The 17,816-nt window shown below is 30.9% G+C and overlaps 4 protein-coding genes across 6 annotated transcripts; 2 read left to right on the forward strand and 2 right to left on the reverse strand.

Moving 5' to 3' along the window:
* The first annotated feature begins 152 nt into the window (after positions 1-152).
* Positions 153-8,543, forward strand: LOC105205866 (tubulin-specific chaperone D). The gene is made up of 17 exons (XM_026131802.2): positions 153-673; positions 1,244-1,382; positions 1,453-1,639; positions 1,726-1,954; positions 2,056-2,204; positions 2,434-2,663; positions 2,951-3,090; positions 3,269-3,374; positions 3,467-3,644; positions 4,061-4,219; positions 4,805-5,008; positions 5,524-5,688; positions 5,850-5,974; positions 6,112-6,266; positions 6,449-6,647; positions 6,836-7,138; positions 7,513-8,543. The coding sequence occupies exons 1-17, from the start codon at positions 153-155 to the stop codon at positions 7,792-7,794; spliced, it is 3,471 nt and encodes a 1,156-aa protein (XP_025987587.2). The 3' UTR covers positions 7,795-8,543.
* On the reverse strand, positions 8,384-12,428 carry LOC105205786 (alpha-(1,3)-fucosyltransferase 10). Of its 2 annotated transcripts, none has more exons than XM_026131803.2 (7): positions 12,059-12,428; positions 11,759-11,801; positions 11,552-11,679; positions 11,034-11,253; positions 10,285-10,501; positions 9,870-10,047; positions 8,384-9,797 (listed from the first exon to the last, which is right to left on the reverse strand). In XM_026131803.2, exons 1-7 carry the CDS (start codon positions 12,125-12,127, stop codon positions 9,315-9,317), a joined length of 1,338 nt encoding a protein of 445 aa, XP_025987588.2. In that variant the 5' UTR covers positions 12,128-12,428; the 3' UTR covers positions 8,384-9,314. The 2 variants fall into 2 exon arrangements, with proteins under 2 accessions (XP_025987588.2, XP_011173595.2); XM_011175293.3 differs by having other exon boundaries at positions 10,285-10,474; positions 12,059-12,427.
* A 12-nt stretch (positions 12,429-12,440) lies between these two features.
* On the forward strand, positions 12,441-15,347 carry LOC105205787 (dynactin subunit 4). Of its 2 annotated transcripts, none has more exons than XM_011175294.2 (9): positions 12,441-12,705; positions 12,982-13,052; positions 13,136-13,332; positions 13,424-13,566; positions 13,638-13,806; positions 13,883-14,066; positions 14,203-14,383; positions 14,448-14,638; positions 14,712-15,347. In XM_011175294.2, the coding sequence occupies exons 1-9, from the start codon at positions 12,577-12,579 to the stop codon at positions 14,926-14,928; spliced, it is 1,482 nt and encodes a 493-aa protein (XP_011173596.1). In that variant the 5' UTR covers positions 12,441-12,576; the 3' UTR covers positions 14,929-15,347. The 2 variants fall into 2 exon arrangements, with proteins under 2 accessions (XP_011173596.1, XP_011173597.1); XM_011175295.2 differs by having other exon boundaries at positions 13,641-13,806.
* Positions 15,314-16,984, reverse strand: LOC105205788 (40S ribosomal protein S14a). The gene is made up of 4 exons (XM_011175296.3): positions 16,838-16,984; positions 16,406-16,556; positions 16,236-16,323; positions 15,314-15,634 (listed from the first exon to the last, which is right to left on the reverse strand). Exons 2-4 carry the CDS (start codon positions 16,552-16,554, stop codon positions 15,416-15,418), a joined length of 456 nt encoding a protein of 151 aa, XP_011173598.1. The 5' UTR covers positions 16,555-16,556; positions 16,838-16,984; the 3' UTR covers positions 15,314-15,415.
* Between the last annotated feature and the right edge of the window lie 832 nt (positions 16,985-17,816).

Here is a 17,816-nt window from a genome sequence, read left to right on the forward strand (position 1 = left end):
GATACGTTGGATCTGTCAAAGTTTGTGGTTATGTTTACTCCGACGACGGCAAACGTTTCGTCGCGTCATTCGTGATCTATGCAAGTCGTGCATTGTGAAAACGAGCGAACGAGTAAACGAATACTGGACCCGGCAAAAAACTCAGGAATACGATGGTATTAAATGACTGCGCGGATCCGGAGCAGGTGGGATGTGGTTTTAGCGTGTTCAAGGAGGTAGACGAGGTGATCGCCCTCATAGCGGAATTAAAGCGGTCAGATGCGCCGGCGAGTCTCGTCGAGCGGAACAGGGACCGTTTCAACTTCATCTTGTCCCAGTACCAGGATCAGCATCACCTCCTGGACCCGTACCTCGAGCAGATCCTGGGATCCTTGCTTTCGATCATCAAGGACGATACGTGTCTGGAGAGCGTCAAACACAATGCGTTCAAATACCTGTTCATCATCATGTCGGTGAAGACATACAAGAGGATCGTTACCTACCTCCCCCACGAGGTGGTGGATCTTTTGCCTGTGCTGAGGATGCTTGAGAAGCAGGATCTGAACGATGTGGAAACGTGGGAGACCAGATATGTCCTACTCGTCTGGTTGTCCATCATTTCTAAAATACCATTTCCTCTGTCTCGTTTGGAAACGTCCGAGAAAATAGATCCGGAACAAACTATTATTGTCAGGTATCTATTGGTACTACTATCCATTAAGCTGATGATTTGAAAAGACTTTGATTTTTTAATTGTGAAGCTTTGAAGAAAGAAAGAATCAAAATTATATAGTTATTAATTTAACCTAATAATACCACGATAAGTACATAAAACTATATAACAAAATCTAAAATAAAATTTTTAATGCTGTAATTATATAATTAAGCTGAAAAATATGTAACTTTTAATCACTTTTATCAATTTTATTGATTCTGTTTATCTATTCTTAAAATTACTGTTTTATACTGAAGAAATAAAGTCACTAGAGTAAGCTTACTTAAAAATAAATTTATTTTTGTTCTTTTAATCTTTTTAATTCCTTATATATATAACACTCGTCTTTAAAAATTAAGAAGAATTATTAATTATTTTTATTTCAATTTTTTGTAACTAATAGAATTTTGAATTGTTGAACCTAAATCTAAATTCAAAATTTTCTTTTGAACTTAATACATTGAAACTTGATATTCAGAGATTTTTAGATTTGATGATTTTGAATCCAAAGAATCATACATTGTTTTTATTCTTTCACATGTGTTTCAGAATTTTAAAAGTCTGCAAATTGTATTGCTTGTCGAAAGACTCGTGTGCTGTGGCAGCTGTGTTTTTAATAGCAAACTTTTTAACAAGATTTGATGTCAAGAAGTTATATTTAGAAGAAATGATTATGTGGTGCTTAAAGGTAATATAAATATATACATGTATATATGAAAAATAATTTTTTCTAAGTGTTTCTAATACTTTTTTTTCAGTGTATAGAAAATGATCCTTTGAAACATGGGCCTCTGGCTGTAATAGCCTCGATATTAAAACATAGTGCTAGAGAAGATGTCAAACCATATAGTCAAATACTTCTCGATAATATGTTGAAACTTCGGCTAAGTGATAATCCAGCGGATCTTATTAGAAAATTTGGAATAAAAGTTGTCCAACGCATAGGTATCTAAAAGCTTTGAAATATATTTCATTTAATGTATTTGCACATTTTTTGTAAATGTAAAAAAGAATTTTTTTCTTTTTGATAGGTCTGGTACTATTGAGAACAAAATTAGCGTCCTGGCGCTATCAGAAGACGAATCGGCCGATCACCATTATGCCTAATGTTAAAGCGGATAATATTGCTAATACTGAAAGTATAAATGATATTAAAAAACCCATTTCAAATGACAATGAAGATCAGGAGATTCCTCCTGTTATTGAGGATATAATAGAGCAACTTATCCAGGGTCTTCGGGATAAAGCGATTACTGTAAGGTGTGTACAATTTATATATATATATATATATATCATTATATCTTATAATTTGCTTTGTATAATTACTATTATTAATACTATATTAATGTATTATGATATAGATGGTCTGCAGCGAAAGGTATTGGCAGAATAACTGCGAGATTACCAGTAGACTTAGCCGACGATGTACTAGGATTTGTATTGAATGTTTTTTCTGGGCGTGAATCAGATTCAGCTTGGCATGGTGGTTGTTTGGCGCTTGCGGAACTTGGTAAGTGTATTCTTTTTAAAAATGTTCAGAAATGAATGTTCGGTTATTTGGGGCATAAATCATAAACGGCATAAATCATTTTTTATCGAAATTAAAATATTAAGAGATTTGGAATCAGGGAAGATCCATCATAAACGTGTTACTTTTATGAAGTAACATTTCCAACCGTATTCTAATGTATTAAAATTGTTATTCTAACACTTGTATATCTTTTCTGTACATATTTTAGGAAGACGTGGTCTATTGTTACCTCATCGTCTAAGCGATGTCATTCCCGTGGTGCTGCAAGCTCTAGTCTTTGATGAACCCAGAGCTTATGGATCGATCGGTTATTTGATTAGAGATGCAGCTTGTTACATATGCTGGTCTTTTCCAAGAGCTTATGATCCACACGTTTTTGAATGTTATGTCAAAGAAATTGCGGCGATGTTGTTAGTTGTAACGTGTTTCGATAGAGAGGTACAAATTGCGCATACATCTATGTATCGATATATAGAAAAAAACAGCATTAAACATTAGTACCAAATACTTATTTAATATTTAAACGAATACATTTTATTTAACAATTATTGTATTTTATGTATAAGCAAAAAATTATATTCTTGCGGACATATGAAATTGATTACTAAGTATATATTTTTCTTAATGAAGCTATACAAAATTTTTTTATATAAGCAAATTACATTTGTTTAACGCTATATAATCTCATTTTGTATTTAAAGAAAAATGTTCTTTCTTTTGTATAGATAAACTGTAGGAGAGCAGCATCTGCTGCGTTTCAAGAAAACGTTGGGAGACAAGGCAATTTTCCACATGGTATAGATATATTGACTGTCGCCGATTATTTTGAAGTTGGCATGCGGAGTCACACGTACCTCAAAATTAGGTATAGAATTCGACAAAGATTTCGACTTGTACACTGAAAAAAGTTATTGACTAAATTTTTAGTTCAAGTTGAACTTTTTTTTCAGTATATTTTTTGTAACTTTATCAACTTTTATAATATCGTTTGCATTTAGTACTGTCAGTACTAATACTAATAGTAATACTTGTATTTTTGTTAGTGTACAAATTGCACAATATGAAGAATATACAAAGCCTTTGATAGACCACTTAGTAGCAAAGAAGGTTACACATTGGGACACTGCAATCAGGGAGCTTTCAGCCAGGGTAAGTTCAATTTTTAACAGTAATACGAATGGTACATTATGATGGTAAATATTACACAAATTTTCAGTTTTGTCATTAGTAATTTGTTGCAGTCACTTTTCAACCTGACGGCAGCTGATCCACATTACATGATAAATACAGTACTACCGACCTTGTTGGACATGCTGAATTCTATCGACTTGAATGTTAGACACGGTGCAGTGCTAGCCACTGCGGAAATTCTTGAAGCTTTATACAATCACTTTAATGATAAAATTGGAAATATTATTGGTAAGAATATGAGAGAGAGAAAGAGAGAGATATCCATGGTTGAATAAGTTATTTTTTTTTAACTCAAAGTTAATCGCGTAAAATAAAATTAAAAGTTAATTTTAAAAAGCATTATTTAAATTAAAATGATTAGAATTAATATTGAAAGGTTAACATTAAAAGTAATAGTAATTGAGTAAAATACGTGTAATAAATAATTTATTAATATCATCCATTAATAATGTAGTAATAATTCATTATTTTCAAATAACTTGTTTGAAAATAACTTAAAAGTTAAATCACAAATTATTAATTTTTTAATTTTATTATTTAACTTTTAACTTTTTAATTAGTGACTATCCAGTAAAATCATACAGGGAAAACAGTTTTTACTTTCCTTTAAATATCTACAGTAGGATATCGGTTTTTACTTTCAGGAGCAACGGCTGTAGATGATATACAAAATATAGTACGAACTTTCAGAAGTAGAGGACAATTTAAAGGTCTTGGAGGAGAGCTGATGAAACAAGCTTGCGCTGTATTGATAAAAAAATGTTCTGTCGTCCACTTTCCTATTCATTTCACAGACGTTGTAGGCACGTATTAATAGCTAAAACGAATTTTATTCTTTAAAAAAATTGAAAGATTTCCTGCAAAAACAAGTCCAAAAAGTTTAAATTTTCAGGAAACAAAACAGATTTCTCATCGTTAAACTGTTCATTGTGTAAATATAATAATTTTTCTTCGAACATCTATTTATTCTAATTAATAATTACATTTATCTCTTTTATAACAATAATGATAAAGATGAAGAAGAAAATATTGTTCAAAGTATAAAAGAATAATTTTGTTAGTTTTGATTTATGAAATTTCACAAATTGCTCTCAACGAAATCATCCTTTTATATTTTGTTTTATATACATATGATGATTTTTCTCCAGACGTGTAACGGATATAAAAACAAAGTTTTAGGTTTTGATTAATATTTTAAGCATCTATTAAAAGAAAATTAAAAAATGGCTTGATTCTTGTCAGAACAAAATTGTTCACGATGTAACACTAATGATAGAGTATAATGTGATGCCATATTCTAGATTTAAAAAAAATGGACTTGGTTAATTTTTGTACGAAATTCAATTATAATTGTTCTTAATATAGTAATGTCCATGTTGATAATACAGATGACTGGCAGAAATTATTAGAGGAGTGTTTGAGCCATGAAGTATCAGCAGTTAAATTAAAAGCGGCCGAAGCGCACACAAACTTCTTTCTAGAATATTATGTTGATATCGATTATGACGCCCGAAGTGCTGTAGTCAATCGTTATTTGGAGTCTTTGCAATCGAGTAATCAATCCATTAGAATAGGATTTGCACAAGCAATAGGTAACTTGAAAGATACATTTTATTTATTATTATTATTATTATTATATATATATAATAATATATAATTATATATATATATATATATATAATTATATATTATATATATAATAATATATAATTATATATATATATATAAAAGTAAATGTCTAGAAACGCTTGTTACAAAATGTGACCCAAGCATGTCAAATTTTTAAATTTTATTTTGATTTTAAATCTGTTTTATACAACTTAATATTTATGTGAAATATAATCACGTAAATCAGAAAAATAAAAAAAATTTCTATTCATTAAATATAAGTAATATATTTAAACAATGTTATTTTAAAAATTTATTTATAAGATTTAAGTTTGTCTCACAGTAATACTTGGCTAATTAGGTTGATTTCAGATCAATTTTTGAGCAATTAGTAATTTTTTACTTAATAACGTACATATTTAATATTAATATTATACAATTTTTTCATTAGAAATGCAAAGTATATTTCTATTTGTTTTATCTATTTCATTCTTTACAGGACATTTTTCATTATTTGTAATTCGTGAAAGAGTAAAAGACATTATAAATTCATTGATCACATGTACTCATATATCTGAAAATACGCTGAAATGGGCGGAGAGTAGAAAAGAAGCTTTGCACTCTCTAACAATGGTATTGCAAACATTGGGAATTGATGAAGCCGGTGAGTCCCTTATCATTTATTTCATATTCACACTTTGCAAATCGAGGATTTCCTAAAAACATTCAATCCCTGATAGTTAATCCTTGATTTATAAAGAAACTATAATCGAAGTATTTTTTCCTTCCATCTAATATTTTCCCCCAACTTATCTTTTCTTTCAGACAAATGGCAACCGTTTGTGCCGGATTTATACGAGTGTTATTTGTTAGCTCTTAAAGAATATACAATAGATAGTCGCGGAGATATAGGTGCTTGGGTGAGAGAAGCGGCTATGATTGGATTACACGTATGTACTTCATTACGGAAAAATTGTTTTATTCACAGAAAAAATAGTATCAAATATTAGTATCAATGATGTACTTTTTTCTGTGTTGTCAATATTCATCAATAAACTAATTGTTACTAAAATATTTGCCACTGCAGGTGCTGACAAATCTAATATCGCAAGCAAAACTATTATCTGTGTTGAACGAGGACTTGATGGCTGATGTGATTGGCGGTATCGCTCAGCAGGCTGTCGAAAGGATAGACGGAATTCGAGCTCAGGCTGGTACTGTATTCAGTGCGCTTATACACAGGTAAAAATACGTCAACATATTTTTAATGCAATTTTATATTAGTTATTAGTATTACATTAATATTTCATTAATATTAATGTTATATTAATTTGTTACTAGAAAAGCAAGAAATAAATTATGAAAAATTTTAATTAGCAAGATTTATAAATAATTATGTCTAACTTATCCTCTTCTCTTCGTAGCGATCCGCCACTTCCAAATATACCATATCATAACGAATTAAAAACTATATTTCCTTATAATGAATGTAAGGAGACCATTGAGTGGCGAATGGAATCTGCAACGTTTCCACGATTTATTAAAATGTTAAGTTTTCCACCGTACAAAATGAACTTGTTACACGGAATTATATTTAGCGTTGGCGGCTTAAGTGAATCATTGGTAAGTCTAACATTTATTAAAAATTTATTATAATATAAAGATTTCATATATATTCTATATCAAATGTTATTTTTAAGTGTGCTAATTTATTTGATAAAAGAAAAATCGACTTTTGTTTGACTTTTTAGATATATCATTTCTAATTCTATTTATGACTAAATATCTCTCTCATCTTTTTTCTTTATCAGGTGAAATATTCGAGTGTTTCTTTATTTACTTATCTGCAAGAGATCGATGAAGAGGGTTTAAAGGATTTGTGTGAAAAAATATTAAATATATTCGAGAAGAGTCATAAAAATGAAAGAATGATAACATCGATGCTGGCCTTCTTAGACCGTTTGCTGAGTTCTGGCTGCATTCAGTCTGTTTTGGATGATGCAAACAATACAATCTCAGAGCGTGTATTAACATTATTAAAACATGAAATAAAATATTCCAACAATATAAAACTGCTTATTAGTAGTATAAATGTTTTCTGCCAGTTACTACAGGTTTGTAAAAATTGATAAGATTAATTTATTAATTGATAATAGTAATAATATGATACTCTACCGTTAATAAGTTAGGAAGCGCTAGTAATTTTTTCGCATTTCACGAAAAGTTAAATATAAAAGTCTTTGAAACATTTTCAAAAATGTATTTAAGTCAAGCACATTATAACAAACATTCATTCTTTTTTCTATAAATATTAACATATTTATAAAAATGAATGTAATGCATTCTTAACTTTTTGCGAAATGTGAGAAATTAGCATCCGAACTTATGAAGAATAATGTATTACTGTATTACAGTACATGTAACTTTATGAAAATCTATAATGATTAAAATTGCATCTCATCGAATATTACATAAAATATATTTCTAGGTACGAGGACCCGTAGCAAAGAGAGCGTTTTGCCAGTTGAGTATATTTTTGTGTCACAAATACACGAGTTTAAGGAGAACAACGGCTATACGTACTTATGAAGCATTAACTCTTTACGGAGAGGAAATGGATATTGCAGAAGAAGATTTAGCAAATATACTCGCAAAATTAAATGCGACCGATTGGGAACAGCCAGTTGAAGATTTACGTCCGATCAGAAATAATTTGTGCGAGCTAATGAAGGTACCTGCTCCAGTTTTGCAAACAAAATCAACGAATTAAGAAAGGCTTACGCGCAAAGATTTTAACTTTTATATTTTATTTTTATGCTTAATTGGCATAGAGCAAAACAAAATTTTAGCATTAATATGATAATCAAGATATATTGTAACAATTTTCATAGTTAAATAATACTGTTTATAATTTAAAAAATTTTGTACATATGTACACATAAATTATTTTGTTTTTCTATCATACAAACTTGTAGTTTTATAAAATGCATTTAATAATTTCTATCGCACAACATACAAAATAAACATGTAAAAAATATTCCAGTAATACTAAAATAAAAAATGCTATTCAAATTTTTAAGCATTTATACTCCCAATTTAATTCAAGTATTTACTAAAATTGTTAACAATTTTAAAATTTAAAATTTTATTTTAGCATTTATTATAATCATACATATTCATTTTCTGTTCAGTAAAAGTTGCTTCAGTTTTGCAAATAAAAAACAGCGAAAAATACTGGTTTATGCGCGAAAATGTTAGTTTTTTATCAAAATTATATTTTATTTCTATTTTTATTTGCTTAAATGCAAATAGACAAAATTTTATCACTACTATGATAGTCAAGGTAGAGATTGTAATCATTTTCACAGTTAAATAAGATTTTAATATTTAAAATTTAAAAATATTGTACATATATACATATAAATCGTTATCTTTTTTTTATCGCAGACTTGTACACTTTGTAAAATACATTTGATAATTACTATCACACATTTTATATAGAATAAACGTGTAAAAATATTTTTATAGTCTCCTTCTCAAATCGACCCTTCATAATTAAAGATCTTGGTCTTCACTTGCAAGCTCATGTATGCTTTATAGTAACTCTCTTGACTAAGATATTCTTGGTAGTTTATTTTTCGCGAGAGGTAGTGATTAATTAAAAATCTGAACACTTAAAAATCTCCACTATGATCATCATATTTATATAATACTGAAATAGAAAGTGCTTGGAATATACTTTTAAATTTACAAGTATTTATACTCCTAGTTTAGTTCATATGAGTATTATATTATTAAGATTGTTCAAAATATTTCTCGTTTTATCTGTACTTTAGTGACATTCATTATTGTCATACATAGTCATCTTTTGTTTAGCAAAATCTGTTCCAGTTGAATAAAAATTTCATTTCTATGCATAAATGGCATAGGGTGAGACAAAATGTAATCACTACTATATATAGATAGTCACAGTAGAGATTACAACAATTTTAAATAAGACTTTAATACTGTCTTTAAAAATACTGCGCATATGTAAAAATATTGTACGCATAAATCATTATCTTTTTCTATCATGCAAACTTATACATTTTGTAAAATGCATTTGATAATTTCTACCACAATTTCTGTCACAATTTTATACAGAATAAACATATAAAAAATTTTTCTATAATACTAAAACAGAAAATTCTTGTAACATACAGATTTGGAAGTATTACTCCCCATACACACATTTAGTTCATTCAAATATTTATATTATCAAAACTTGGTCAAAATATTTCTCGTTTTATCTTAGCATTCATTTTTGTCATACATATTCATCTTCTGTTCATTGAAATAATTTATATTAATGCTGATATTGTTAGTTATGTAACGAGTTAATAGTTTAGCTCCACATTTTTCAATATTCCACTGTTGTGTCCACCAATTGCGTTTATTGATTTCGCCCGTTACTGGATCTCTCGGTAGAGAACAATTGTACTGTTTTTTCGTTACTATATTTATTTCTTTTAATTCCCGATTGTTTTTCTGTATTTGTTCACAAACAAAGCATTCGAATTTTTCCATATAATTCCCAAATTCATTCGTTTTTGTCGCTCTTTTCTTGAGCGCGTGTAGCAACTCACTGTTCGTAATGTGCTCGTTTAATTTGTGAGACAAGTATTCTTCATATGCAGAATCATTTCTTAAAAGGCTATGTAAAAAGTTGGCGAGTTCTATTGGACCGGCAAAGTCTAATATTGAGATAGCAGATTTGTTATTTGGGAGCCAATCCTATAAAATCAAAGATTTAATAGATAAAACAAATTTAATTGCAAGACTCAAGTAATAATTTTCAAAAAATACCTTGAAGGATGGTGATCCGTAATAAATCGGTACAGAACCAACGATAAGCGGTCGCCACAATTTTTCTGTGATATAATCATCGCAAATAGCATTTTCGAAGGCTATAGTAAATTTGTATCTAGCCACGAAAGATAAGAATTCACGATCGCTCAAAATGTCGAGATAATTGTTCTTCAACCTAAACATGCATATTTTGTTCATTAAGTCTGTTCAAGCTAGAATTGTATTGTATTTAGAGATGTGCGAATTAAGATTTTCTGACGCTAAATCGAAACAAATTTTATTATTCGAAATCGATCTGAATAGATAAACTTTTACACAAATCGAACGGAATTAAATTAAATCTTTCTTGATTTCATTCGATTCATACTCGAATGGTTCGCATATCTCTCCATTGCATTAAGTAAAAATATACCTGTCGTTGAGCCGAGCGTTATTTACACATGTGCCATAGGAATCGACTTGAATATGTTTTATTAACTCTAAGACGTAGCGATCCCTGTCACTAGCGGTATCACAGTCAGACTGAATATATAATACTGGTGCTAAATTTTCCACATGTATTAACACAGACTTTTCTTTGGTAGGCACGTAATACGACTTTGCTGTACACAAGTACTTCATCTTTATATCTTTATACACGCAAGACTTAATTAATAAAATTTTCTATCATATTATTGTCATTTAAAAAGATTCTCCAGTTTTTTCATGTAATATACGAACTTCATCAGATTTTGAAAATAAATTGATTAATATATAGGCAATTTTAAACTTTTTCAAATCTTTACCTTAAAATTTTCTTTATACAACTTTCTAAAATCGCATTGAGTCTTATTTGAAAGGAGAATTTTAAATAATTTAAATATAAATTATGCTTTATATTTAATAATTTAAATATAGAGTAAGATTTATATTTTATCACTTATTACAGACATTTAAATTATTATTATAACTCTTTCAATTTTATCGTTAATATTTATGAATTATAAAAATTGTTTTATATAACAAATTATTTCTATTGCTTAAAATTTTATTATTTATTATTTTAAAGATGCCCACTTCTGTATCAAAAGATACATATATAATTGAAAAGTCACATAACTACTTTGAACTTTTTTAAACAGAATCTTCTTAAATAATGGAAAATTATTATTTTTTGTTTACCTACTAATTCTTCTAGACCAGGTAGATCAAGAAGAGTAAGTGGTACATTACTAAATCTGCTAAATGTCGAAGAATAATTAAAAAGATTGAGCGCCTCATCGTGAACAAGTATAGGATTATTTCTAGGAGATTCCTCATGAAGTAAACCCCATGATATGGCACCTCTCCTTCTACTGGGCAAATCACGGACGCGGAAATTACTTCCATAAAACAGAATACTCTGCAAAAGTGATGTGTAAGACATTCAAACTTGTTTAGAATTAATTTTAGGTTTCTTTGAGCTAATATAGCATAACTTTAAATTTAGTTTAACTTATATACATATCTATATGTATATATTTAATATAATCTTTTTGATAATACTTGTATTTCCCAGAAATATTTATGCATATATATTTAAAATATTTAAATCCTTTTTATAAAAATATTTATAAGATTATAAATTGTAAATTAAAAAATATTTTTTAAAAATGTTTTGTGCTATCTGAGTAGAGAATAGAAATTAAAAGAGATTGTACTTTCAGGCGTACGTTGTCTTCAAACGTTCTGTTGTGTGTGAAGTAGCATTTAACATTTCCACAGGTTCTTACTCGATTGTTATTACCGAATGGCGTCCACCACAATATGACAGGTGTATCGTTATCATCTGGGTGTGACAGAACATCGAGATATATCAACAATCTTTGTTGAGAAGCATTGATATAGCAGTAACTTGAGGAAATTACCTGAGGAAAACATTTTCTTGCGGTCGCTGAGTATTAAGCATAACTGAAAGTCACAAAGAATCAATAAATTTTCATTGCCAATCAATTGGATCAACGTTACATGATATGTATTTTAATTGATCATTTGTGAAGCAACACAAGTAAAGAATATCACTTTTGGAAAATTAAAAAGAATGTAGATGTCATTATTTCAAACACTAAGTAAATGGAACGTATTGCTTTTTAAATTTATTTTCAAAAAGAAAAATTTTTACTTATGTTTCTCAAAAGTGACCAATTTATTTATTATATTATACATACTTGAAATATTACAACAAACAGTCCTAGTGCAATCGCGGTTGCAAACATAACACGTACCTTTCGCGGCATTATAGTTGCACGTTTATAAAAGAAAAAAAGGTACCACCTTTTGTTTAACTAATCACTGACTAATTAATGATTAGATTAAAATTAATAACTGACTAATGAGACATGATAATTGTTTAGTTTAACTCCATTCAACTTTCATGAAATTGGGTTTATTTGACGCGTTTTTGCACAAAATGAAAGAATCTGATTAAAAAAAATGTCGTTTTGCCCCGCGAATCGAGATATTAATCATTAAAGTTGACTATTCAGGTTAGGAAACCTGTCATACCGACGAAATGCAGTGACATGGATCTGAATATTGCCAGCGCCACCGTCGACATTCGATCGGTGTCAGACGTCATTTGGAGTGAAATGGTTACATTTTTAGGTTATCGCACAGAGAACCTGGTGAACGCCTAACATTTTACCGTTTCGTCTCGTAAACTTTTAGGCTCTTTCCTCATTTCAGCATGACTTACTTGAATCAGCCGGATTACGTGCGCTATTTATGCAACTGCGGCTCCCTAAAGCCTATATCCAAGATATACTTCTGTCGACATTGCTTGATGATACGATGTGGCTACTGTGTCTGTCAAGAGGTGAGTTTTTTTTTTTTTTTAATACATAAGTAATTTTGAACAGAAAGATGTAATCAAAAATATATTTAGAATGTTTTCCAACAAGAAACATAGTTGACACAGTGTAATGTGTGAATTATTTTATTTTTATTTGCCAATGTTAAGGTGAATGAAATAATTCACTGTGTCATTCATGTATCCCATTGAAAAACGCCTTTAATAATTAACTGACTCCATATATATTGTAGCATGTTCAAAGTTCTTACTTTTTCTACAAAAAATGTCTATTCTGTTTAGGTCGATTCCCATTACTGTCCTAATTGTATGGAGAATTTGCCCTCATCAGAAGTACGTCTTAAAAAGAACAAGTATGTTCACATATATTACATTTCACATATTAGAGATGAGATTATGTAAATTTAATTGTTATTAATTAATGATGTTTTGATAGATGTTTCAATTGCTTTGACTGTCCTTGCTGTTTTCAAACACTATCTACAAGAGCAGGAATAGCACCTGTGAGAGCAGCACCAAGCGAGGGAGAGGAGAACAAGGATGTTAAAGCCACTCCCAAAAAAGTTTATTATCTGTTTTGCTCATTGTGCCGATGGAGTTCCCGAGATGCAGGGATACCTGATCAATCCGTAGGTAAGAAGAAACACTTGAGTATTAAATTTTATAATCAAGAGCTGTGGGTAGAACATTTTTCTAAAAATATATTTCGGATTCCTGTTTGTAGCAACTGGAGGATGGCCTGAACAGGAAAATCCACATTTAACTCGCATTAGTGCTCTTATTGATTATCACAAGGTGTTAGCCTCTATAGAAAAGCAGCAATGCGAAAGGAAGAAATTTCATCCAAAACGCTCCTTCATGCCAGCTGTGAGTTTAATTATAACTAATTAATCGGTTCACTCAAAAACGGCTTTTTAACTATTGTTACTTGCCAATAGCAGACAATGTACAGTTTTACATCAGCGCTGGTTCGCAAGCGTATTGGGCGTCCCATAAAACCGCCAATGCAATCACAATCGTCCGCTCAGCCAGCACCATCTATTGCAAGTGAGGAAGTGGACGAATTACCGAGCGATATATTTACAGAATCTGTGGATATAACTAAAAGTAAGAAAACTTTCAATGTCACAAGCAGCAGCGATATATAGGTTTTATTCTAAATATATATAATTGTATGTACCAGTTACCACGTTGGAACAAAGATTGCAGCATCCAGACGTACAAGCTGAGAAGATAAACGAATTGCGTCCTCAGCATAGGCAATTTTTAGTAAAAAGATCGCAGCGTTGTAGAGTATGCGAACATAATGTCAGCAAGTCGGATCTTTGTCCTCAATCAACAAAATTTAAGATTTTACTAGCTGCATTGTAAGTGTTAAGGGATAAATTGTTAATAATAGTCGTAATACTAACACACTCACACGCACACATATAGAATAATATATACATAGAAACCTTTGCAATTTATTCTTGACATTTAATTAGAATTGTATTTTTTTTTTAGTTATCATATCCCAGAAGTCAAGATTGTTACCTGTGAACCACTTCAACCAGGAAAATCAAGTGAACTACTTTTAAAATTCTGCAATCCAACACAGCATCAAACTCAAATTACAATATTGCCTTTAGATACCTCATTATCTACTTCATTTACTGAGGAAAAAGATGCTAAAGAGGATACACAAGTAATATATTAAAATAAATTTCTATCATAAAGTGTAACATTTTAACATTTTGTTAAAATTACAGGATAATGAATCTTCAAGTTTATTGCCGTCTACTGTACGACAGGCACCTGTAACAGAAGACCCTAAGTCAATAAAAGTTGTACCAAATGCAGATTTGATGATGCCTCACAGTTCGTTGATTCTTCCACCAAGAGATGATGCCGCCGAATACGATGATACGAGTGATAATCATAATTTTCAGGATGATCCAAAGTACGTAATATAAAAATCATGTAAAATTATTATGAAAGTAATTTAGATGTCATTATTTGGATAATTTTTTTAGACTTGTAGTATGGCGAAAAGGAAATAAAGCAGTGATACGTCTGCACGTAACTCCGCACGATACCAATAAAGATAATGAAGATCCAGTTGTAGTTGGATTTGTCATGCAACATGGATACGTAAATACTATTGCAGCACTAGAGCACAAGTCGCCGCAGAAAGTAGATGTAAAGGTTAAATTATATCTTACTGTTGGCCAGCTAATCAGCGAAACATAAATTTTTTTCGATTTAATTAGAGAAATTGCAAAATAGAATACTCTAAGTGCTTTATAGTTTTAAGCTAATTAAATGATAAGGATACCTAAATATTAATACTTCAATGTATTATTTTACTGCATCAAGCTTGATATTCACTGCAATATATTTATTAGTATTAAACACATAAAATTAAGATTTAATAATCCTAATCAATCTTTCTATTACTTTTTCCAATTTAATATTTGTTTTTTTTTTTTATATTACTGTAATTAAAAACAGAAAAATTAAGTCTCATATTAAAAGAAAAAAATATATATATCTGTATCGTAGAATTGCTTCTAGGAATTTCATAATAATAAAAATAATAAAAAGTATATAAATTATAGTTTTAAAGACATCTGTATAAAAATTCGAAAAATATTATATAATGTTTCACAGAAATACAATGTTTCATTATTTTTAAATGTTTATTGAAAGATAAACCATATAGATGGCCATAAAAAGCTTATAGCCTACGTCCACGACGACCTCCCTTCCTACGGGTAGAATCTGATGGAATAGGAGTAACATCTTCAATCCGACCAATTTTCATGCTTGAACGGGCTAAAGCGCGTAGAGCAGATTGTGCACCTGGGCCAGGAGTCTTCGTTTTATTGCCTCCTGTAGCTCTCAGCTTGATGTGCAGTGCTGTGATACCCAGCGATTTACATTTTTCTGCAACATCCTGCAAAGCAGAAAATCATACAATTTATACAATCAATATTTTCATATTATTTCAAATACTTATAATTTAAAAATAATATATTGTACTTTTACAACAAGTGACACAAGTCAAAATTTTTTTAATTTTATAATATTTTAAATAACACAAGCTTTCAATCAGGGATATAAATTAAACTTAAGTTTAAAAACAATGAAAAAAATAGCTTTTAATAATGTAACCTAACAAAATTAATATCCACATTATTTCTAGAGAACATAAAATAAGCAGTTTGTGAATTAGTTCTAAATTAACATGTATTTGATACTACTATAAATTAATTTTTAAATATAAAATTTTTTTTCCTTTTATAACAGTAATTGTATATTATGTATTTTTGGATTGTGTCACTTTTGATGCAAGTGTAATATTTGAATGTTTTCCTTTTTATAGAGAAGAAAGTGCATGATACAAGCACATGTTCTCAATTATTAAAAAGAATTTGCTTTTCCACAAACATGAACGCTCCTTAGATTACATTAATCTATCATCTAGGTGCTGCCTGGATGTGGACACAAGTTTTCAAGTAATCCAAATGTAACATTAATTAAATCAAATAATGTACCTGAGCTGCAAGCATAGCTGCATAGGGAGAGGCTTCATCACGATCCGCTTTCACCTTCATACCACCAGTAACTCGAGCGATCGTTTCTCTATGAATACAGATACTCAATTATGTCAAAGTTAACGAATTAGCACTTATAATCACATATCCTAATTCAAAATAGCACAAACCTGCCCGACAAATCGGTTACGTGGACAAATGTGTCGTTGAAGCTAGCAAAGATGTGAGCTACACCAAAGACAACCTCTCCCTCACGAAGTTGCGGTCCGAGAGAGACCTGCACCTCTTCTTTTTGTACCTTCCCCCTTTTTGGTGGCATTTCTAGAAAGAAATGGTAAATATCTTCGATTATTACTATGTAATTCGGTCTTCTATCAATCTGCTTATTACAATATCTGCATAAACATTCTCGAGACAGATTTTAAGGTTATGTCGTGATGGGCGAAGGCAAGTGTACTATCAATGTGAAAATTCATCCAGTCGCATCCATCTGTATTGCCAAATACAAAGCAATTTCGCAGTTAGAACTTACTTATAAGTACTCAATTAACAAATCTGACTTGATATTTTTGCAAGAAAAATGTTATTTGTCGTCAAAATACCTGTAAATTTTAACGACTACAATCTCCTCGTCTTGACAAGCCTTGCATAGGAATCATAAAGGAAATTGCGTTTTTCAGAGTTTCCCTCTGCTGCCCTCTGCTTCCGCTGGAGCAAGACGCGCGCCTGCGCAATCGCCATATTGGCTTTATGCCTCAGCGTAGTGTCGTTCAAACTTGAACGAATGGTCGATCGATCGAGCGAAACGGCGCCGCGAAGTTGTGACGCGTCATAGTTCATCTCAATTCATATCTTCGTCGTCCCGTACAAGTTTCCAATGCACGTAAATGCCGGAACTGCCGAAAGCGAAGTATCGCGCCAAGCGTGAATCGTCGTGAGGAGGATCTTGGATCCTCGGTCGTGTCGCTCAACGGCAACGGTCACTCGGTTAGGATGATGCAAAGTCGCGTCGCGCGTTTAATCACGTCTTTTCCGCTGCCCCGTATCCCGTTTTCGACACGCGTGAATACCGGGAGTGTCGCGCGTTTGTGCCAAGTGTGAATCAAAAGGAGAAGAATCATTATGAGAATCTTGGATCTTGAATGTTCGAGAGCTGCGGCCAAGACGGAGCTGGACGGAGCGACCAGCAGCGAACGGTGAGTCAATTTGTACTCGTATTGTACTTTTTATTCGCCTCTACAATTCGGTATTCACGCCTCGTTCCTTTTGCGTAAATTATCATTAGTACAGTACGACAAGACAAATCGGTCAGTCGCGCGAAAACGGCTAGGATAGGAACGATTTAAAGTTTGTGTACGCGCGCTTTCTTTGCCAGGTGTGCCAACAGTCGGGTGACGTCTTTTCTTATCCATCGTAGTATATGTCCACGTTATAGAGATGGCGTTTCAAATTTTTTCTGTTCGGTTGCGTGTACTTTATGCACTCAATATTTTCGCTTTCTTTTCACTGCCCGAATATATTTATCTTGTTTTCAAGTTCAAAATTTGTAAATAATTAAACAACGCGAAAAAATCAATTATC

This window comes from Solenopsis invicta, chromosome 5 (genome assembly GCF_016802725.1).
Source record: "Solenopsis invicta isolate M01_SB chromosome 5, UNIL_Sinv_3.0, whole genome shotgun sequence".
Taxonomy (NCBI): domain Eukaryota; kingdom Metazoa; phylum Arthropoda; class Insecta; order Hymenoptera; family Formicidae; genus Solenopsis; species Solenopsis invicta.